The following is a 22,685-nucleotide window of genomic DNA, read 5'->3' on the forward strand; positions in this document are numbered from 1 at the left end:
CGGTCACTCGGGAGGGCCGGGACACCGAAGAGACAATCAAGCTGCAGGGAGGGAGAGGCGCCGGGTCGTGGGGCAGGTCGGCGGGGCCGACGCGCCCGGGCGCAGTGCCTGCCTCTGCTCCCGCTGGCGGGAGGCCCAGCGGGCAGGTACGCTCTCGCTTCTGGAGATCACACTGTGCCCCCCGCAGCGCTGGGGGACGCTCAGGGGACAGCCACGGGGGCTGCCCGCGGGCGAGGGCTCCCCACCGCCCCGCGGCCACGGACAGAGCGGGGGGAAGGCTGAGCCACCTCTCTTCGGATCTGCACGGGTTTGTCAGTCAGAGGAACCTTGAACTTCACTCGTGACTTCAGGCTGGGAGAGTTGGGGGGGGTCAGCCTGGAGAGGAGAAGGTTCCGGGGAGACCTCAGAGCCCCTTCCAGTGCCTAAAGGGGCTCCAGGAGAGCTGGGGAGGGGCTTTTACAAGAGCATGGAGTGATAGGGCGAGGGGGAATGGCTTCAAACTGGAAGAGGGGAAATTTAGATGAGATATCAGGAAGAAATGTTTCCCTGTGGGGGCGGTGAGCCCCTGGCGCAGGGTGCCCCGAGGAGCTGTGGCTGCCCCATCCCTGGAGGGGTTCAAGGCCGGGTTGGACGGGGCTTGGGGCAACCTGGGCTGGGGGGAGGTGGCCCTGCCCAGGGCAAGGGGGTGGCACTGGGTGGTCTTCAAGGTCCCTTCCAACCCAAACCATTCTGTGATCCTATGATTCATGGAAGCAGGTTTAATTCCTTTCCCCACATGAAGGAAAAATATTAATCCAGTTTTTTTTTTTTCCAGGGAGGAATTTTGGGGAGATTTCAGGGGCAGGGCATTTTGAACAGATTCAACTTAAAATTTCTTATTTCACCCTTCTTCAAAATACTTATTCTTTGTTATTGCACAAAGAGGAATGTAATTACATATGAAGTAAGCCAGACAAAATGTTTTGATTTGAAATATCAGCTGGAAACAAATTTGTTCTTCCCAAATCTCAGGAAAAATCAAAGTTTTTGTTCTATTGAGACATGAGCAAGGATATAGCGACAGAAAGTCCAGCACCCAGAGATGAACGTCTGGTGAATGGAAGCAGCCACAGATTAATAGTTTCCTACTTGTTTCTATGCTAAAGAAGCTAGAGGATTTGGGGCATGATACTTGGGATTTATTTGCATTTCCTATTTCCAAGAAGAAGTGCTGAGAGCTGCAGAATAATGTGACTTTTAATATCTCCACCTCTAGTACAGTGCCTGCATTTGTAAAACTGCTATAAAAAAGTTGGTTTTCCTGGTGAATACGGATAATGTTTATAAATCCTTTTTCCTTCGGTAAATGCGATGACGAGCCTGATCTAGAAGTCAGAGGTAAAAGAGAGAGTGGACACGAGTGAGGGGAAGACGTGGCGCCCGCTGCTTGAAGGCCTTTTGCCTGCCAAGGGCTTTGAGGCAGGGAAGCGTGTGCTTGGCTCCGCTTCACAGACGCGAAGCTGCCGTTGTTCACGCAACTCATAGAGACCCAACGAACGTATCTAGAAGTGATCATTTCAGTAATAATAGCAAATCTCTTCTTAATATTCTTGTAGTAATAGTATTCCCTTTCTCTTCTATTCAGCTAATTGCCCGCCGTCATTATCCCAGTCTCTAACTGTATTACACAATCTAAGTAAAATTATCTTAATAACGCATAAAGTGCGTGCTGCTTTACGGCACGCTTTCGGAACGCACAAACCAAAACACAGCAGAAGAGGAAAGCCCATCGCAGCTCCCAGCTGCCAACAGCTCCCAGTTAAACCGCCCCGCATCAGCTACGGCAGCGCTGAGATTTAACGCGCGGGTTTTGTTTCTGTCAGGCAAAGGCTGACTTATAAAAGTATTTCTGCGTTTATAAACCTCCCCCTCCGAACTGGCAATACGAGCAGTGGATGCGTGCCGTTACCGGAGGACAGTTTGGCAAAGATCAAAGGCAGCGCTGAGGCCGTGCCCGTGCGCCGCCACGTTTCTCCGCGGAGAGAGCCCGCGTGGCGCTGCGCCAACCCAGACCCCCCCGGAGAGCTCCGCAGCACCCTCCAGACACCCCAGTTTGCCTCCCGAGAACGGTATAACGGCAGCAGCGGGAGCCCGTGCCGGGGCTAATCTCTGCTGCGTAGTGCCTGGCTATTGCTCAGCGCACGAAGCGCCTCCATCGCCGCTGCCCGGAGGCAAAGCCGCCTGCGCGCTGCCGCCTCCTCCGAGCGCACGGCGGGCTTTGGCCCCGCGCCGGACCGGCAGCCTGCTCGCAGCCGAACGAGCGTCAGCGAAAGCTCGCACGGCATGAGAAGCGAAGCTTGGCGTGTACGTGGGAACCAGGCATTTGCATTCATTCATGGGTGATTTGTAATTGTCCAATTTAGCAATCAGTAGGTGTTTGCAAACAACTTGGGCGTTTTGTTGACTTGCTGATGTATATGGTAATGTAAACCTGACGCTAGTTTGCGTCAGGCATTAGCTTGCGTTCCTTGATGCGCTGGGAGCTGCGTCGGCGCCTGGCAGCGAAGCGCCGGGAAGGGAGAGCCTAAAGGTGCCCCGCGGTGGGCAGGAGCCTTACGGGGTCTCTGGCCCACCTTGGTCCTTCCACCCGTGGTTCCACAGAGGAAAAGAGCATCTTCTGCTCTCATCTTGGCACAGTTCCCTCCCTCCTCAGGCTAATGCAGCTGGGCTGGTGCCCAGCTCCCCCGGGGAGGGGAGGGGAGGGGAGGCACACCGGCAGCCGGCTGCGCAGAGCGTCGGGTCATTTGGGTCCTGCAGGGTCTCTCCCAGCTTCCAACAGAGAGGAACGAGGGGCTGGAGCTATCGTGTGCCCCCCGTCCCTCCTGTTCTCTGCGAGTGACCAAGCTCTTGGAAAGCAATTCTTGGCGGTGCTGTGAGAGCCGCGTACCCTGACGTCGTGTTTTCCTAAGCCGGTCTCAGATACGCCGCCCACGTAAAAAGAAGGTGACCTCAACCAAAGATCGACAGACCTTTTCTTGGAGACCGGTTATCCTCCGCTTTGCTCTGCAAGTTTTTTTTACTTTCCTTTGAAGCATCAATGTGGCTACTATTAGGGAAAGATCCAGTTCTCGACGGACCAAAGGCAATCCCCTGAGTTTCTACCGAAGAATGACATCATGCCCTCAGATTATGAGCTTATCGCTGCCGTTCTTCACACAGACGTGTTAGCAGACGAGGGAGAGAACGTCGTGCCCGCAGAAGCCATGAATGAACAACCAGGCGGGTGCAGTCAGACACCAGCCCCGGTGCAGCCTGGCCGACCCGGCTCGGAGGAGGAATCAAACAACGGAGACGGTGGTACAAAACTGTCCCTTTGCCATTCTTGGACTGATCCATTATCATCATGTCAAACTGCGCACAGCGGAAACGTTCGTCCGTTAGGCTTCCGGGGGCTGACTGCAAAGAAGCAGAACTACAAAGCACTACCTTCAGTGCCACTCTTGTCAAAAGATTTATTTAAAATCTTTCCCATCGTTTTGGTTTGCAGTGTCTTTCGGTTCCGCTTGGGAGCAGAGGGGAATTGGCCCTGCTTCTGCGTTTGTCAGTAAAAGGTTTGGTGCCTGAAAATTTTGCTGGATGATTTTTACCTAAAACTGGACACCTTTTTTCCTTAAAAGTCTTGCATTGATGATGCAACGCCTATTCTCCCACCCAATGCTAACACCTCCTCACCTCACAATTCGTAGGAATACTACGGTGATTAATGAATGTAAAGTGCTATCTGAGTGCTAATTATTACCCGCGTATACACATACTTCTGCTGCTTTCAAGGGCAGAGCATTCAGGTAACCTGGGAATGGGAAAGTGCAGAAAAACATATATTGATACCTAGGAGTCTTATCCACCACAGAAACGTATAAAGGAAGAATAAATTAAAAATTAGGCGTTTCAATTCATTATTGCACGTTCTAGTGAGCCACTCTCCATCTGTTCAATAAGTTCGGGGCAGCTGAAAACGGAGTTCAGATTGGAAGCTGTTGCAACCTTATCTTCTTGCACTCTCAGGAATACTAATAAGAATTATAAAACCACATTGTTGGCCATTGTGAGGAGCACAGTTAACGTATGCGACTGCAAATCCACATTGTAAGTTGAAGGCAACGGGTTCGTCCCCGCTCTGCCTCCCCGACGCCGGGGCTCTGCATGGGTCAACCCAAAGCTCCCCCACAGCATCCCCCTCCCTCGCACGCCCGAGCAGGCATCGCTAGAAAACTAGAAACTGCTCGCTGATGCTCCACCAAGGTTTTCTGTAGGTTTTTAATCTCATCCATCTTTAAAATGACATGATTTGAGTGTAAATGATATTTGCAAATGTTTCCTTAATGAGGATGCTTCCTTCACATCTATCAGTCAGTGCTGTCTGCTCTCAGAGCTCCTCTGCTCCTGGAACGCCGCGACCAGCCCGGGAGGGCTCGGGGAGCACATGCTCTGCGTGTATAACGCAGCCCTTCCCAGGCAGCAGGTTTGCTCTCCTAGGACACGTTAATTAAAGTCAACTGATTGAAAGAATAATTACAGGAGAACAGGGAGGGGAGAAGCCTAGACCCATAATTTATAGATCTCTGAAGTTTGTGTTTTGCTGAGAGGTAGTAATTTTGCTGAGAGGAAGGAGTTTCTTTTTCCTTCTTGGACTCTCTCTGTATTCGCTCCTGGCACGGAGGTGCAGCGGCACCAGGCAATAAGCAGCAGTCCGGCCGTGGAGCTGCGCACAAGACGTGGGGCCTTTTCCCCCTGCAGTATCTGCTTTCAGCCAGCTGTCCTCGCTGCCGCATCTGGAGGGGTCCCGGAGACACGCTCGTGTCTGACCTAAAAGGCCCTGTCATCCTGAACAGGGTTGTCCCCCCCCGATTTGGAAGGGCGCAAACATTATAGTTGTTACAAACTGCTACTGTAGCATTTCTCGCACTAATTAAAACCGGGCTAGGGATCTTCTTTCCCGACGCTGCCTCTACTTCAGACAAGAGCATTTCAACAAATCAAAACCAGGGGAAACGGTTTAGCATTTTAAGCTAACGATAATTGTTTTAGAAACCCCTGTTTGCTCGAGGGTATAATTCATTCAAAAAATGACCTTAAAACTCAGTGTTAAGCAAATATAAACCCCTTGTTATTTGGGAGTGGATGTTTTTAAGCTGCTGTCTCTCTAACGATGATGGCGCGCTCCTCGCCAGCTCTTCATCCCACCGGCTGCCGGGGCATTCCCGGCGGCGAAGGGCAGCGCCGCCGCCGCCAGCCTCGGGGCTGGGAGACCCCTCAGCCCTCCGCTCCGTCGCAGCCTTCCCGTGTCGTCGTGGGCAGAGGCGCTCGCCTTGTGCCTCTCCTGTAAAGCCGGGCTGGCGGCAGAGGGCACAAGCAGGTTACAAAATGGGAAACGTGTACATTAGGGAACAAGGCTTGGAAAGCTGCGACTGGGCGGTTTTGCAAAACGCCGGTCCGATGCCGGTGTGGTACCAGCCTTGCCACGGCTGCGGTTGGTTCCAGGTACCCATTGATCCAAACCACCGACTGTTCAGCGCAAACCGGTTCTGTAGCAGACCAGAGTTCGTCTTCCCCAATGGTTTGCTTATAACAAGGGTGTTCGGAACCCTAACGCAGCTGCTTTGAAGTCTAATCCTCCTTCCCTAATCTGACTCCCCTAGGGCTTTTCAGCTCGGGTTTGGCCCTTAGAAATACATATAATAAAAATATGTGCAAAAAGTCCTTCCATACCGCACGCATCCATACACGCGCGCCACCGGCACAGATGAACCTGCACGCGGACCCGCAGGGATCTGGCTTTGCTAGTGCTGAAAACCTGAGTGCCAATTCCTCTCAATTTTACTTTTAAAGGGGTGAGAAAGGTTTAAGGGAAGAAATCATAGAAATATGCATTTAATGCCTGCCATCATTTTAATAGAAAATAAAGCTGAATTTGCCAATGTGTGGAGAGAACTCGGCACCCTGTATTATTTAAGGTACAGGTATCCACCGATGTTCCTGGCCTGGAGCCCGCCTTCGGCTGCTTTACACACTGAATAGGTGCCATTAAATTACCGTATCAATCAGAGTCACAGAAATTACTTCATCAGGACTGGACAACGAGTGTTCTTCTTTGGTGCATTTTGGAAAGTTAAAATACCAATACACCGCAGAAGGTTAAAAACCAGGTATGGAAACCATGAAAAGTAAACAAGTCGCCCCGACACCACATACTCTAGGCACACTGGGAACTAACAGAATCACAGAATAGTCAGGCTTGGAAGGGACCTCTGGAGATCATCTAGTCCAACCCCCCTGCCAGAGCAGGGTCACCTACAGCAGGTTGCACAGGACAGCATCTGGGCGGGTTTTGAATGTCTCCAGAGTGGGAGACTCCACAACCTCTCTGAAACCTTCGAAGACTTTTCCTGGTGTAACTATTTTGGATGACCGTCTTTCCACAACCCATCCTCCCTGCAAACTAACATTACGCGGTCTTTCTGTACTTAACAGCTCTTTTGCAAACCAAAGCCACCTTCAAAAACCCTCCTTTGGAGCAGCTCACATTTACAATTAGAAATATGAGAAAAGCCAAGCGATCCCCACCCCTGCGACCTGTTGCTGATCTCCAGCCCGAGTCCTTGTGTTCGAGAACTGCCTTCCATAAGGAGTCTGGTTACATTTTTGGGAACCAGCTCCACCGCCTGGGCTCCAACGGACCTTCTTTCCTATTGCTGAAGAAGGCAGGACCAGCATAGCTGTGTGCCAAAGGCACTTATTTTAATTAATATAGCCACGTGTCAATGCCACTGGTTTTCTGGTTCCCTCTTTCCCCTCTGGTTCCCCGTCTTTCATTTGTTCACTTCTTAGTATCTCGCCGGGATGGGCGCTGGTTCCAGCGGGACCGTTCCTGTGCTCCCAGTGAAGCGTTTGCCTCGGGGCTGTGCTCAGTGCGGGGCTCAGGGTGACGTCCAAAGTGGCCACCTGGGACTACGGCCACCGCCGTCTCCCTGGGGCTGCACGCCACGGCGAGCGCTGGAGCGAGCCATGAGCGTTCGCAGAGCCGAGCCCAGGAGCTGGCTGGGAAAGGCGCCCCGAGCCCCGGGACCAGTATTTCCCTTGGAAATCCGCACGCCCGCAGAGCTTCTTCAGCAGGCGGCATGGTGACCCGCGGGGCGCCCTGTTCCTTCCACCATTTCTGCCCCGGGTGAAGCGGGCAGCTGCCAGTCCTTCGTCCTGCGCCCCACGTGATCGTCTCCCCCACGTTATCGCACTTTATGGCTCTCATATTGTTTAACCAGTGAAAAATAGAAAGTGTCGCATGCTTCACTTGAGGCAAGCGAACTATTCAGAGGGGTTTCTGCGCAAATGGCAGCCGTGGCATGACCTATTTTCCCCAACTGCGCTTTTTAATGATATTCCACCTTCTCTTTCCAACATGTTAAAACCACTGACGTGTAATTAAAGACAAACTGATGGGGCAGAAATTGACTGGATGACTGCAATTAACTGTACCAAACAAATGCCAGAGAAATGGGTTATTTGATCTAAACGAGGACTTGAATCTACTAATCTGCCTTCAGACAATAAACGCTCTGTATGTTAAGTTTTAGGGGTTTGGTTTTTTACCTCTTGCAGATGTGTTACGCCAGACTTCCAGATGAGAGGACGGGACTATGAGTGAAGAGTGTCCTGGAGACTGCGTGCAGTTCTTTTCCTGGGTCAGAACCGGATTGATCTGAGGACAATAATTATGAGGCTGACGTGTATGTTCTCCTTCATCTTGCTGTTTGGAGCTGCTGGGCTCGTTGTCTTCATCCACCTGCAGGATCCAGAGGAAATAGTTCATCAGCAGACACCAGGTCAGCATTTCTGTTTCTATTTGGCTCGCTCGCTCGTTCACGTGCGACGTTTTGTACTTACACCTTTAACGTGTTTTACACATTTCACAGGGGTTGCCTCAACAAAGGTACGTAAGTTTTTGTTTTAAAATAAAGGCTATTTTGAAGTTAATTAACAATTTCTTTTTAAAAAGAGAGGAGCTTGCTTAAAAAACTGTTCCAAGACCCGATTGAGTGATTATGCAGGAGTCCTTGCCAAGGTGCACAGGGTCCAGCTGGGTGGAGTTCATCTTCTGCGGAAGTTGAGAGCAACTTCTGTTGCCAGCTGCACCACTAGCAACGTGAAAACGAGACGTTTTACCGAAAGTTCGGTTCCTGCAAATACATGCCTCTGAATCGCCCTTTGCCTGTACGCGGTATTCTGTGGGTCACGGAGATGCAAAATAGGAGATGCATCAATGAGTCGTGCAAGAAACATGAAACCCTTTGGGATGCAGTGCTTTAATGTGCTTAACTCCCGTGAAACTTGTCATAACTTTCATTCACCCGCACCCCATCTTCCTCTGCTGCTAACTGTAACCCGCAAAGAGCCACAAAGACCGCATCAGTGGGAGAACTAGAAAACTGCGGGCTGAAACAGTGGTGTCTTTTGAAAGGAGGGGCAGGCAAGAATTGTCGCTTGGTTTGGTGACAGTGACGATCTCTTTGACCAAGGCCGCAAGGAGGGCCGGTTTGGAGCCCAGACAAATGCCAGCGCGGTTACTCCGGCTCATAATAACGCCCCTGTGCGCCGAGGTTTGGTCGCTGTCTTTGCTCTTATATGCACTGATATTCTCCTTTGACTAAATCGGTGCTTTATGAGAAATCTATTTGATTGATGTCTTCATTGTGCAGTGAACACGACTGTGTATGTTTTAAAGCATTACTAACATTTTTAAAGGAGCTGAACCCTGACACAGAGAACTCTTAAATAATTACATTAAGTGCTAATTTCTGTGTGCAGGTTTATTAAGTGCTTATTTCCATGTCACTAAACAAACTATACTTTAATATGTTTATTATTTAGTCCAACTGCATACCAATTTTGAAAGCAGCCGCTCAGCTGAAACTATAGCATTAATGAATCATCGGTGTTGTGCAAAGCAGAGAATTAACCGGTCCCTTCAGTGCTTTTGCAATTTATTTTTGTGTGCTTAGATGCAAAAGGGCTTACAGACTAAACCTGGCGGTACTGGCCACGTGCGGCTGAAATTAGCCAGTAGATTGGGGGTGGGGGGAAAGACGTACGGACAGCAAAGGCAGGCAGTGCTCGAATGCAGCTGAGAACGTGTAACTTTGCACTGAAAAGTGAATTCTTTGCTCCTGAAAGAGAAGGGGTTTCTCGTAGCGTCTCCAAAACAGTGCAATTTCTCCTCCGTTCTTTCATTATCGGTCCCTCCTCTTGACCTGTCGTACCTCTGTTCCCTCTGCCACACCCCCCCGAACGCTGACTGCTGATTGTAGTACCCTGTGAAGTGATTTTTGAGAGGGATATCGCTGGAGAAGGGGACGCCCGGGCACATTTATATAAAGCGAGTTTCAACGGGGCTCCTACCCCCAGCAGGGACCCTCACCCCGTAACGAGCTCGGGCAGCGTTCCGCACGGCTGAGACACGGACATCCCAACCGCTGCTGCCGCCAAAGGGCCGCGATCAATCGCTCGATCCTCACGTTCAATTACTATTTATGTTAATAGGAACCAGACCGTACCCTTGGGTAAAAGGTGCTCGATACAATTACTCTTATTTCTGTTTGGCTGATTTTCACGTGCGTTAAGTGCTTTCAACTCCCAGTGGGCTCAGAAACTCCTCACATCCACCGCTTCTGAAAACGATACCAGTTATCACCGAAACGTATTAGGAGGTTTAAAGGACACGGGAACAAATGTCCATTCATTTCATTAAAAAGCGAGGTGGGCGTATTTCGTGTCTAGAGAGTCCCCTGTGAAAACGGGTCAATCACGGGCGAGGTTTTGGGGGAGCTGGGCAGGAGCCTTCCCTTCCCCTGCGCAGACCCCGTCCCTTCAAAGGGTCTCTTTCTAATGGAGATGGGATATTGCTACAATTTGCTTGTCTGATAGCTCCCTCGGTAGAATTGAACAACTGCTACGTAGGGCGGCAAAGTTTTACTGGATTAGGCTTTGCTGTTGTATTTCCCACGTAGTTACTGCGTAGTGCCACGTATCTGCCCGACGCTGGGATCTCACCAGGGCGCCTGGGGAAAAGTCACTACCGTCTATTTTCCACTGAGAAGCAGCGTAGGAGAGCTTTGCATTGTCCAAAAGGGCATTTTTCATTGCTAGTACGTTCAGTCATCTTTAATATAAGATAGTGCAACTTATGAAACAAGATTAATAAAAATACTTTGGTACTTTAGTTTTATCTGTCTGTTCCGGAAATTGTTCTTGATTGTTTTATCCTGGCAAGCACGATGGTGAGGCCTTGATGTACTACTTAAACCAGTATAAAATCCACAGTCATAAACCTTTAAGTAATGCTTACATTACTTTCACTGAGCAAAGTACTCCTGACAGTAGCTGTTTGTGTTGATTTGTTACTATTCATTTATTCTTTCCCTGTGCTTCACATTGCTACCTAATTGTGATGCTGTACCGAGAAAGCAATATCAAAGTAATTTTCCACAACATTAGTTACAATTTTCTTCTGATCTTTCGAGTGAAACAATCCCATCCTGTTGGCTTCTGTGAGCATATAAACCTTGATTACATTTATCTGTTGGAAACCAACGCTTACAACGCCTGTGTGCCCGGGACAGCGGGTGCGGAGCCACACTTGCTGACCGACAAACATGCTGGCTGTGTAGTTTTATTTATATAGTGCACGCCACTGAGCAGATGTATTTCAGACGGACAGCCATTTAGGGTGGGCAAAACAGATTTCCCGAGCCAGTACACTCAATGCAATAGTTGTTCCTGTGGTCAATAAAGAGACGGTATCTCCACTTACGATAGTCGTTTTCTCGGCGTCTTCTATGAGTGGCATTACTACGGAGAATGCCGGACAAAGCAGGGGGTGGGCTGAGAAGTGGTGTGAACGATGGTCATACCCTGTACAGAAACGCAATGCTCTTCTGATAATTCTCCCCGTGTAAGTACGTCATACTTGGCTCCTGCAGTACTCGTGCCGTTGTTCTTAATCAGACAGGGCAAGGGATTTGTTCTGAGTAAGTCCAGCACATCTGCACACGGTGCACGGGAAATATTTAATACGTATATCCCTATCCTAAGGCTGATGACTCTTGACTGCGTAACTCTCCTGCCTGTGATTAAACACGCAAAAACTCTGCGGCAACTCCGTGTGCCGCCACCCCACGGCCGTGTCTGTCCCGCCAGCACAAAAGCGGCTGGGAAGCCATCCCCGGGGTCAGCAGGGGGCTTCTCCAGCACGTGGCACGCGGCTTCTCTCCCGGGATTTACAGTGGGAGGGCTGCGAGGGCTAACGAGCCCCTTCGCAGCCTTGCCCAGGGCCACTGCCGGTTATGAGCTCGCTGACAGCACGGAGAACTTGGATTTGTGAGGGCCGCGTTCGGGCGGTGCTGGAGAGCAACTCGGACACACGACGTCAGCGGGTGAGAGGAGAGCCCAGGGGAGGGAACCCGTCCCCACAGCGCTCGGCGTCCGAGCGGCGGCGCGGCCCGTCCACGGGCAGGAGACAGACTGTGGTCACCAGTACCACAGTGAGGTCATGGATACCAGGACCGCTGCTCCCGAGGTGCACCAGGGACACGGTGCCTAGAGCTGTACTACCGCATCTATAGCTGGACTTCAGACCGTGTGCTCCACGGGACTTTAGTCAGAAGAGGAGGGATATTCTAAAATGCTATCTACTTTTATAATAGGAGATTTTGCCAAATAAAAAACGAGGGAAGTGTTAATATTTCTATACACCTATAGTCATGTAGCAAAGTTCTCTGTATACGGTGAATAACTCGTGGGGAAAAAATTATCGGGTTTTTACCAGATGAGTATTGAATCCAAAAACTTGTAAGAGTTTTCAGCTGAACTTGTAAGATGAATATATATGGACACACACTCCTCTGAGAGCTGGTAACAGGCGGAAAATACATCTCAAAGGGTGCCTGTTGTGAAAGCGCCAAAGGGTGAAAACAGGGAGTAGAATGGAAACGGCTTTGCACTCTGACTAGATCAGAATTTGAAAGTCAAGTATGAACATAACCAAGCCTGAAACTCGTCCGACGGAGATTCTGCAGTGATTGCTGTCCTTACCTCATCTACCCGTTCCTAACATAATACTGTCATCTTCTTTATTTTCTGCTTTGCGAAGGGTGTGATGGGGAGGAGAGGGAGGAAGGAGAGACGACAGCCTGAAGGCTGCAGACCTGGCGGCACAAGGGAGCCAGGGTGCAGAAATCTCACTGTCTATTGCAGTAGCCTTGCAGCAAATACCAATATTATAGCTACACTGAAATTTTCTTAATTACATATTCAGAGCACATACACCTTGTTACGCACAAATTACAGTCCTGTGCACATCTCTGCGTTCGCTGTACATTTCCATAATGCTATCCTAGTGCACAATGTACCGCTGGTTTGTCATCCTGGAAACTTTTTATAAATACAATTGAAAATGAACTAGCATTGATCTATAATTTCAGAAGTAATTTTCCTACAATTTGCAACTTACTCCTCTTTGTAAACTGGAAGCCATTTAATCTGTTCCTCAACTATCCGCGTCAGCAGAAATCACGAACAAAGGAACGTGGTGACCGTGGCGGAGGCGAGCGGGCTGGCCGGTACTCTTTTCAAGCAGAAGCGACGTACTGCGGCGTGTGAGGGTGGCTTCCACCAGCGCGAGAGGGGATGAACCCTCTGCAGGCGCATCCTCGGAGTCTTCTTTAGCTGAACTTCCCCCGGCAAAGACCTCTGCTGTGTGCGGGCTAGTTCCCAACGGTCTGCCGTTACTGGGAGGAAGAGAGAAAGGTCTACTTCCCGGTCTGCAGGGGCAAGGCAGTTAGAAGGGAAGCATGCTCTGAGGAGTACGGTATTCTTCTGGCTGTTGCTTGAAACGGTTGTGGTGGTTTAGCCTGCGAATGTGAACCTGGTTGTTTTTCCCATTGGAAAGAAGCGCTGTCACTGACTTCATCAGTCCACCGCTACAGGGGGTCAAACGCTGCCCAGATGGCGAGAGAGGAGACCCGGCACCACACTGCCAGTGCAAACCTGTCCAAAGCAAACGCAGCCCAGTGCTGAAAGCAATCACCTGTAAGCTGTTTTATCACAAGTAGCACAGAGAGATTGTCTCCTACAACGCTTTTTCCCTGCTTTCACAACTACGCCGTATCCTCGGCAGCTTTATGAAAAATGCAGCATTTATTTATGACATAGTATTGAGAGAGCGCCACTTTTTTTTTTTTTTCTTTTCTTCTTTTTTCCACTTTCTGGTAACACGCTTTAGCCTAAAACCCATTAAAGCAAATACAGCTCTTGAGCTATAGCATTGCAGTCCGGCATTTGTAGGACCGGCGTTTTCCGTCGGCCATCAGCCCGTGCAGCACTGGGGTCAGAGCACTTGGGTGTCAGACTGTGGAAGCGGCACCCAACGCCGCTGCCGTTTGTTCCCGCCCTGCCCCACTGCTCACAGATTCCGCTGTATTGTGTTAAACCAGGCAATTCACCTGCTAACTATTCCCATTTCCTAGTATTACGGGGGTTCTCTGCGGGGAATTCAAGGTAACCGAGGACTGCAAGGTCCTACAACAAAAATGCAAGGCAAAGCACGCTAACCGTGCAATTATCACAAAATCTAGTGCATTACTGGCAGCAGTTGTAACCCCGCTGCAGTGGTGCGCACACACGTCAGAGGACGGAACTCAGATCCACTGCCCATTTACTTGATGGCACGAAGTCCGTGTCACCTAATCCCAAAGGTATTTATGAGCATAAAACCAGAGCGCTGTAGTGGTAAATGCCTCACGTAGTGCAGCTTCTGCTTCCACAAATTTCCCTCTCCTCTCTTTTTCTGTGAGCATTTCTTCTCAGACGCTGACTGGTTAAAAGAAGAAGAAGAAGAAGAAGGAAAAAAAAGGTTTGATATTTCTTTTAAAGCCTACTTTTAAGAACTGTCAGAGGTTGACACTTCTTTGTTGCGTCTGGCAAAATAAAAAGTGACCTGCCATCTCAGAGCTGCATCGGTTTATGGTGCCTGGCAACATATCACAGGCAAAGCTCAGCCGCGCTGTGATGTGTCAGAGGGCTCTGGGAGCGGCAGCTTTGTGGAAGTGTATTCCTGGGGAACAAGCCTGGACGCTCCTCAGGTTCCCCTGGCAATTTGCAGAGGCGCTACAGAAACGTGCCAAAGTTGATCAGCAGACTTTCCTTCCACCTCAAAACATTCAGCCTAAATATAAGGCTGTATTGAATTTTTCATAGAAAATGTGTCAGCACCAGAACGCCGCCTTCCCTATGTCGGCTATCATTCGCTTTGCTTGGGTTTTAAAACTTGATACCACATTGAGGAGCTTACCTAAGTTTAAAATACTTTCTGGATTTTCTAAAGTTTATGCCGTTTTGAACATGTTTTATGATACGCGTTTCCATTTCTCAAAGTTATTAACGTTCCCCTAAAAGCTTAACCAAAACTTCCTCTCTCCAGCAATAGCATCCTTCTTCATTTAGTAAACATTAATTTTCCCTTCATGATTCTAGTGGAGCTTGAAATTAAAGGTGGCTTTCTTCTCTATTATGGCTTGCTTTGTGTATCCGCATCGCAACTGCCAGTTAACTACTGCTTCAGCGCCAGGCAAGAGAGCATAAAACGCCAAATAATTGATCTTGTACGGGCCCTACACAAGAGCAACTGCTTGTGGACATCTTTATCGTTTTCTCCAGATGAACGGCCTATCTATTTTCGAAAGTAAGTGACTGCTTTGGGATCTGTCACCACTTGACATACGCAAGGCGATGAACCGATCCTAACCCGAGTGCAGGCGGGGGGTGCCGGCGCACAGCGCCAGCGCGGGAAAGCACCTCGGCATCGTCTGAGCGGCTCCGCTGCCAGCCCTGCTCCCGCGCCCCCGCTGCTCTGCTGCCCCGGGGCGGAACGTTCTGCACCTTGTAAAACTCGGTCCCATCTGCGTCCCGCGTTGGTCTCGGCCACTTCAGGAGGCCTGCGTGGCGATCAAGGGGGAAGGTGCCCCGGCCAGGGGCTCTGCCTCCGTCGCCACTCCTGCACATCAGGGCAACTCTTTCCCTCTTTTTTCAGAATCGCACATTTCTCTCAAGAGACGGTATTACCTTGTAAACAGGAGGCATCTTTAACTCACTACCTAATTCAAATTCTAATTATTCTGCGTTTATGAGCTGTTCATACCTACGGAAACGGAGTCTTTCGGGGCTTCTGCTCCTGCTTTCTAGTTGGAAACCACACATTTTCTCCCAAACCTCTCTGCAGGGACCGGCTGTCTGATGTCCTGCTCTCTGTAGCGCGTTAGCCGAGTTCAGTGTTCGCAGAGGTTGGGTGTCCCTAAAGGATGAAAGCGCAACACGCTGCGCCACCGGGTACGTGTGCGCGTACTCAGGGAGAGTTACGAGGGCTGGGGGAACCAAGGGACATCGAGTCCCTCTATGGAGCAGCGGGGACTGAACAGCCTCGGGAGGGAAAAAAAGCGGGTTGGGAATGAAATCCCTCGTCCTTCAAGAGGGCGCCTGTGCTCCAGCGCCCTCTCCATTCGAATTCATTTACCTTTCTCCCTCCCTTCGGCATAATGATCGGCAGTGCTGAGCTTTCTCTAGCGACGGCGCAGATAAGGCTTGGGACAAACAAAGGCGCATTTGGCTTTAGAATTATTTTAGGCTCGAGTCACAGGAGCGCCTGGATGGGCTGCGCCGGCTGCAGTCAGCGTGGCTGACATGGAAGCGGAGGAGACACACAATACTTATTCTTGCGGCCGGGAGGACAGAAAGCACAAGCCTAAGCAGAGGAAAGGGGTCGTTTGCCCAGGGGCTATTTGAGAGGGGTGGGAGGGGAGACGCCTTTTCGCCAGCTGTAGGTAGTGGAAGATCCTATGTACCCACGTCGGCCAAGACCCTGCATACCAGTTTCCAGTGCTCGTTGCATTTCCTTTTCTTGACTTGTTTGACTTGACTTTATTTGTTAATAAAGTTCTGCACAGCTTAATGCCCATAAGTCAAACCACAGGAGAAATTACAGACAGCAATCACTGCCGCTCTGTGTGAACTGAATGCCGCTTTAATTGGGTCCTCCTAATTGTGCATGCAGCTGCTAGGAAAAACATGATGATGCTTATCTCGTAGAAGAAACCAAATTCCTCTCACTACTCCATTGTAAACAAATGGAAATGCCTGTGTTCAAACGGTCACAAAAGTAAATGTATGTACCCGCAGGTAGATACCAGGAATTTTATGCCGCAGCAAAGCAATTCTGTTCTCACCGAGACTTTAACGCAGTTCACTGGGGTCGTTTAAAACTCAGCCTAAAGACGCCGGTGAGAACGTAAGCAGGGCTGGGATACCATTCACGTGCCCCAAACAAACATCGGCACCTCAGCCACCAAGTTCCCTTAGATGCTGCGAACAGCCAAGATTAACAGTGGAAACCAATCAACTGGTTTTTTATAAGCTGTTAAATGGAAACCTGCCCCTCCATTCATTTCGCTGGAGAGGTGTTATTACCTTGTAAACAGGAGGCATCTTTGAGTCACTACCTAATTAAAATTGCAATTATTCTGCATTTACGAGCTGCTCATTCGCATGCTATTGAAGGGAATTAAGTTACTCAAGAATGTACCAAGTCAGGTATTGTCTAACACCTGTGTATTGCCGACGTGTTCAGTGCTGCATGGTAAAGCAGCCACGGCGCTGCCTGCTCCCGGGGCGTATTTCACCTATACCCGCAGAAGGATTCTTGGGATGATTTCTATTTTGTAGGAGAAAACCAAAACGAGCGGACCTTAGCAAACCATTATAACAGCAGTGTCAGGAAAGAAAAGCATGTAAATGGGAAAGAAACAGAAAAAAAAAAAAAAAAAAAAAAAAAAGATGTTTGCAGCTCACAAAGCAGAATGGTAGGAAAGGAGGTCTGGGAAGCAAAAGTTGAGATAACTTCCTTTGCTGTTCTTCACATCGGAAATGATTTAATGAAAGGAGCTTTGTGGGGGGTTTCTAGAAGAACATCTGGGGACAGTAGTTGCTAGATACTTTAAACATTTTTAAAAAGAAAAATAAATAAATAAAAAAAAACAAACCACCAAAATGTTTAATTAAATTAGAGCGTAATGGAAAATTTACCGCAGTTTTATAATTCATGTTACTAGACAATGGGCCCAGAATCGTTATGACTGAAGTTCCCAAGGGTGCTAAAATGGAGACAAGGGAAGCAGCAAGGAAAATTAATATTTACTACAGTAAATTTATAGTAGTTAATGAACTTAGAAGGGACACCTTAAATTTTTAAAAGCGCTAAATTTTCCTAATGAACAATAATGATCTAACTTCCATATACAAACCTTTGAGACGCACCATGTTCTTAGCGCCTAAACATTTGCACACCATATTTTTCCTCTTGCTTGTTTCCAGAGATCAAATTATATATTCAGTATATTCTGATTGTTCTCTGCCTTTTCCTCTAAAGGCGCTGGCTTCACTTCTTAATTGAGACCCAGTGGAGAGAAGTTCACCACAACACAATTTAATGAACTATGGAAGAGTTACCTTTTACTGCATGAAATATCAAGCTGCACGACAGAGAAAGAATATCGCCTAGGTGATGTTTCAGTAGATAGTAATTAACTAAGACACCTCCTAAAATAATACCACCCCCCCCCCAAGTGCGGCCCTTTCCCCCGATGAAACTGGACGACACATAGAGCGAGTTAATAAGCCAAGGACACAGTTCCTAAAAGGAGTTCAGCGGCACAGTTTCTTTCCTCCGTGAAATCACAGAGTAGAAATCACAGCCCTACAGTACAGATGAGTGAATTTTCCTCTTTTCCCCCTTCAGCTTCAAAGGCGGAATTGTCCTTGATTTACCCTTCGCATTAGTCTTGGATGTACCACCACCACAGTCCCTTCCAGGGCATCCCGGCGCCTCCTGCCCCCTCTCCTTCGGGAAGAACTCAAGCATCGCTGTATTTTTTGGTTATTTACTTATATCTTGGGCTAGGGGAAGAAACTCTGGCTTTTAAACCTCTCCCGTGAGGCAGTCTGGGGAGCTGGACCCCACCACCTGCAGCCCCCCTTTGGGGACACTGGGGACAGCCGGCTGCCACCCCCTGCACCGCTGCCCCCAGCCCTGTCCCTACCTCGAGTAGCGATGGCTGCCCTCCGTCCTTTGGTCTTTGTATATTTTGTTGCAATTTAATGTTAATTAGATTTCAAATTCCTCAAATTAGGGAGTGCGAGTCAAACGCTGGCGCCTACTGAGTTCAGACGGGTGTGTGAGTTTATAGGTGTTTCTATGGCATTCGGCCCCTTTGATCACAGCCCTCCACGCCACCACAAACAGATAGTCACTTGATTGGAACGAAAGATGTTTCGCAAAGAACTGCTGAGACAGCAGTTCAAGAATTCCGAATATTTTAATATTCATTAATTAAACCTTTCTGGGTTTCTGTCCTTTTAGCAACCAACCACTGATGCTGTAAAAACATTCAAGTGAAGGGCAAGTTGTTAATATTCCAGGAGAAACCCTATTTGCTATGAGAGCAGCTCTAATTAGCAAGACAAACCATCTCCTTGTAGTCATTTAGCGAAATCAGAAGCAAGCACAGGCCTTGATAGCAGCAAAATATTTACCATCTCCTGTCTCAACGGAGAAGGTGCCCAGAGTTAGAGGCTTACCTCGGGAAAAGGCACTTCTGTTGCCTGGCTTTGACGTTGCTCCCTAAACAAAGCACTCATTAGATCTGTTGCATGTTAATGACCGCGTTTTCTTAGCCTAGAGGCATGAATACAAGGACAAGCGTAGGGTCCTGCGCCTGGGGAGGAATAACCCCACGCACCAGTACAGGTTGGGGGCTGATCTGCTGGAGAGCAGCTCCGAGAGAAGGACCTGGGAGTCCCGGTGGACAACAGGACGCCCACGAGCCAGCAGTGTGCCCTGGTGGCCCAGAGGGCCAATGGCATCCGGGGGGGCATCAAGAAGAGTGTGGCCAGCAGGTGGAGGGAGGTCATCCTCCGGTTCCTTTTCTCGGCAACAGGTCGGATAACTGCACAATTCTCTGGGCAAGATCGGATCCTAGAGGTGGGGGGGGGGGCTGTCCCTCGGCACAGAAGCAGTAACAAAAGCAGACCCAGTCTCTCCATCCTCGCAGCGGGCCACCGCGGCGGCGGCGACCAACACAGCCCGGCAGGGCAGCCCACGCTGGCGGGGTTCTCAGGGGCAGCGAAGGCAATACTGGGTGTTTCTTTAAAGCAAATCTATCTTGTAGGTTATTTATACTAAGGAGGAAAAATTTTTTAGATTTATTCTCTGCATTTCCTGGACTTAATACATTACAGTTTGCGCTTTAAAACTGGAGCCCAAAAGCTATTGGAACATTTGCAGTTAGCACGTTACCCAGCGAGGCTCCACCCTGGCCGCAGCGTGTAAATGCCAAATAGCCCATGTCACTGGCCAGCCCTGATATATCAGAGTTTAAAAGAAATACCACTCAAGCTTATCTACCGGTGCTACTGCTTCTATTCAATCAATACCCGGGGGCAGCGCCGTCTGATAACGCTCTTTGTAGTCCAGGGGAAGTTTTCTCACTGTTCCCACCGGACAGCCGGTGAACGCTCTCTGTTCTTCAGATAGGTACTTTGAAAAGTGTGGTTTCAACCAAATATGATCTTCGAAACGAGTATATTTGAAATGCAAATTTTGCAAAATTTTGTTTCTTGGAGGAAGGGAAAAACAAACAAAAAAAAAGAATAAGGGTTAAAACACATCCCAAACCAGAGTGAAACATTCTGGATTAAACAAAATGATCGACACCAAAAGGCACACAATATTGCAGCCGGGGAAAAAAAGAAAAAAAAAACCAATGAATTTATTCTTTTCCCAACTGTTTTTAGTTTAGCTACCAATTCAAAATGTTGACATAGTTTACTTAAGTGGCATTTCAAAGGAAAGCTAATATTTATAAAGTAAACCATTGCTCTCTTCTAGACATGGCATTAAACACAACTTGCTCTCCTGCTGCGCTGAGCCCTCTTCTCTGCTTCCCGTGATGCAGGAGCAATGAATGGGGTTTGGGGGACCTACCTGATATGAAGGGACAGATGTAAAAAATGTGACTTATTTTTAGTTAGAGAATTTTATTCAGGTAAAGATATAATCCGTTCCTCAAGCATTCTAGTCCAAACCAAAATCATTACTGCCAAAGAAAGTCATTTTTTCCTAAGCCACATATACCAAAACCCCACCCCCAAGCCCAACGACCATAACCGCTGTTGGAGGGTAACCTACCGACCGCGGCACGGCAGCTCGGGACGCACCCGCCCACCGCTGCCTGTGTTCGAAAGCCGAAAGCAAAGAACCCACGTACACACAGATATGAAAACTAATGAACTCCAACAGACAACTCCAAAATGTTTATCCACAGCTTTATAGAGAAGCTAATAGTTTTTTAAGTGCCGGGCAAATTTCTTGAACCGAAAAGAGTATTAGCATGATATGCTACTGAAATGCGCATTTAATAAGATACACATCTATTCAAATTCTCTGTACCTTTCTGTCAACACAGCATACTGCAAAAACGAACCATCCAGACTGCGGTTTAAGCTGATATAAAATCAAACGATCCGTGTTAACAAGACAATTAAATAACTGTCAGAAACTGAAGAAAAAATTATCAGAAGTTCACCAGATATAAACTGGTTTTGAATGATGTGAAAGCCTGATTACACAGTATGCAAACTGAAAGATGTTACTGTGATTAGAATAATATGGGTGGTAAATTAGATACCAGTTTTATTATGAAAAAAGTCCAGATCAGGTGCTTCAAAAAAAGAAAGCAAAACTGCAAATTACATGCTGTTTACGCTGGCCCATTTAAAATTACCGGAGAGTGCATTACAAGGAAATTAGCATTTATTTGAAGGCAGTAAAACTGAAAATTATGACAGCTGCTTTTCTGCTGGACACAGCAAACAAAATGAAGCACCATATTTGTTACATAGAGGTTTGGTAGATACTGTTTCCCACAACAAAACAGTACCGTGCAGTGGGTACAAACCGCAGGAATTAAACCTTAAGCTTAAAATTCGACAGCTTCTAGCTAGTACTGTTGTATACCTACAGTCTGAAGATGCAATATAGGGATTTCTCCCCAGCAAAATTTTATTCTCGAGGCAATGCATAAGCAGCCTCGCACCGCTCCCTCACAGGCACATTTGTCAGCTTTGCTTTTGCAAAACCAGCCCAGACGTGGGATGCTCGGAGAGACTGCGGAGCTGATCTGTGAGCACAGCTCCGGCATCCCTGCTTCTGCCTCTCTGAGTTTTTCTGGTCAAAATTCACTATCGCTTTAGTGCAGGAGCCGTCAATAAGTCAGCGTGGTCTGTGGGCCCCTGGAAGTCCGCGGATTGCTTTTAAGGTAACTAAAAGGTCCAAGAAAAAGGTAAGAAAACTAAGCTTACCCCTAGCAGACCTCAATATAAAGAGGTCCACATGTCCACAGAATAATTTTAGAGGCTCTCGGATTTAATGAAGGTTGAAACTGCTGTTTTAAGGGTGTAATTACCAGAAACGCACCGAGAGCCATGCATTAGGTGTGAGCTACAGACCAGAAACGTTCTCTCCAAAAGGAGACTGAGGGAAAAGACAGCGCTTCCTGGGTGGGCAGTGTCAGGCGCGCCCCACAGCAGGTACAAATAGCCACAGCGCTGAGAAGTGGCATTATCTCACTGGGCAGCGCAGGGGCGGGGGCAGCGGTAAATGTGCCGGCGCTTAATGGCCCTTTTTGCAGCTTCAAGGGGAGAAAGCCCAGCACCGCATTTCTTCAGAGGCCACACGATATTTGTTTTGTCTTTATTCAGGGAACTTTTGAGGCTGAGTCTCGGTGTAGCTCTCCCCTTCCCCTCCCTGTGGTTACCCATACGGCTTACCCATCGCCCGGGAGTGCGCGACGCCACGGGGCCGGGCACAGAGGAGCAGCGCGTTGGCACATGGCAACCACGTTTCACCCTCCTGATGGGAGCGAGCGGGACTGGAGGGGGAGAGGATCTAGCAGTCCTGCAGGAGAGTGAGAGCCTTCCCGCTCCAACCCCCAAAGCATCCGCGGTCGGTCTCGGCAGGTTCCAGCGACACCTCTGCTTTCGACCTTTTGGTGCGTGGGGCACACGGGTCTTTCTTAGGATCGCTTTATCCTCTCACACACATAAAGAGCTAATTTGCTCAATGCTCCTAATGCAGGTGAAGATTCATGTACATAAGCGCTTTAAAAACAGCTTTAGAAAAGCCGATGCAAAGACCGCTGAAGTCCCTAGGAACGTTGCCATTGACTTGCTTCGGATTGTGTCCCGAGCACTTATCGGTGCCTTCAGCCCCTGCGCTTCAATAGAGTTGAACTCCGCTGACGAAAGACGATACTCTGTTTTTTTCTTATTACTGGGTAAAATTCACATTCACAGTGCGGCACTTTGAATCAGAGGTTTTCCCCAGCTGCCTCTGATGCTTATCCTCCTTTGTTAGAGAGAATTCGCTGCTTCGTATGGCAGCGCTGGTACCCTCTATTCAAAATCTACCACGCCGCAGAGAATGATGTTGTCAGACAGAGTGATCTTTCTCCAATAGCTTTTGCAGCACTTTTGTTATGAAGATGTTCAAG

The 22,685-nt window shown here is 48.6% G+C and overlaps 1 protein-coding gene across 1 annotated transcript in view; it reads left to right on the plus strand.

Annotated features, from left to right (window-relative positions):
• Nucleotides 1–7,750: 7,750 nt before the first annotated feature.
• Nucleotides 7,751–22,685, plus strand: part of CHST8 (carbohydrate sulfotransferase 8) — a gene marked incomplete at both ends in the record, with an annotated part of 138,888 nt that continues 123,953 nt past the window's right edge. Inside the window, one exon of the mRNA XM_082489501.1 lies at nt 7,751–7,859. Coding sequence (XP_082345627.1) covers nt 7,751–7,859 — 109 coding nt within the window. The remainder of the gene's footprint in view (nt 7,860–22,685) is intronic.

The sequence above is a fragment of the Vanellus vanellus genome (assembly GCF_965231255.1).
Source record: "Vanellus vanellus genome assembly, chromosome: 12".
Classification (NCBI taxonomy): domain Eukaryota; kingdom Metazoa; phylum Chordata; class Aves; order Charadriiformes; family Charadriidae; genus Vanellus; species Vanellus vanellus.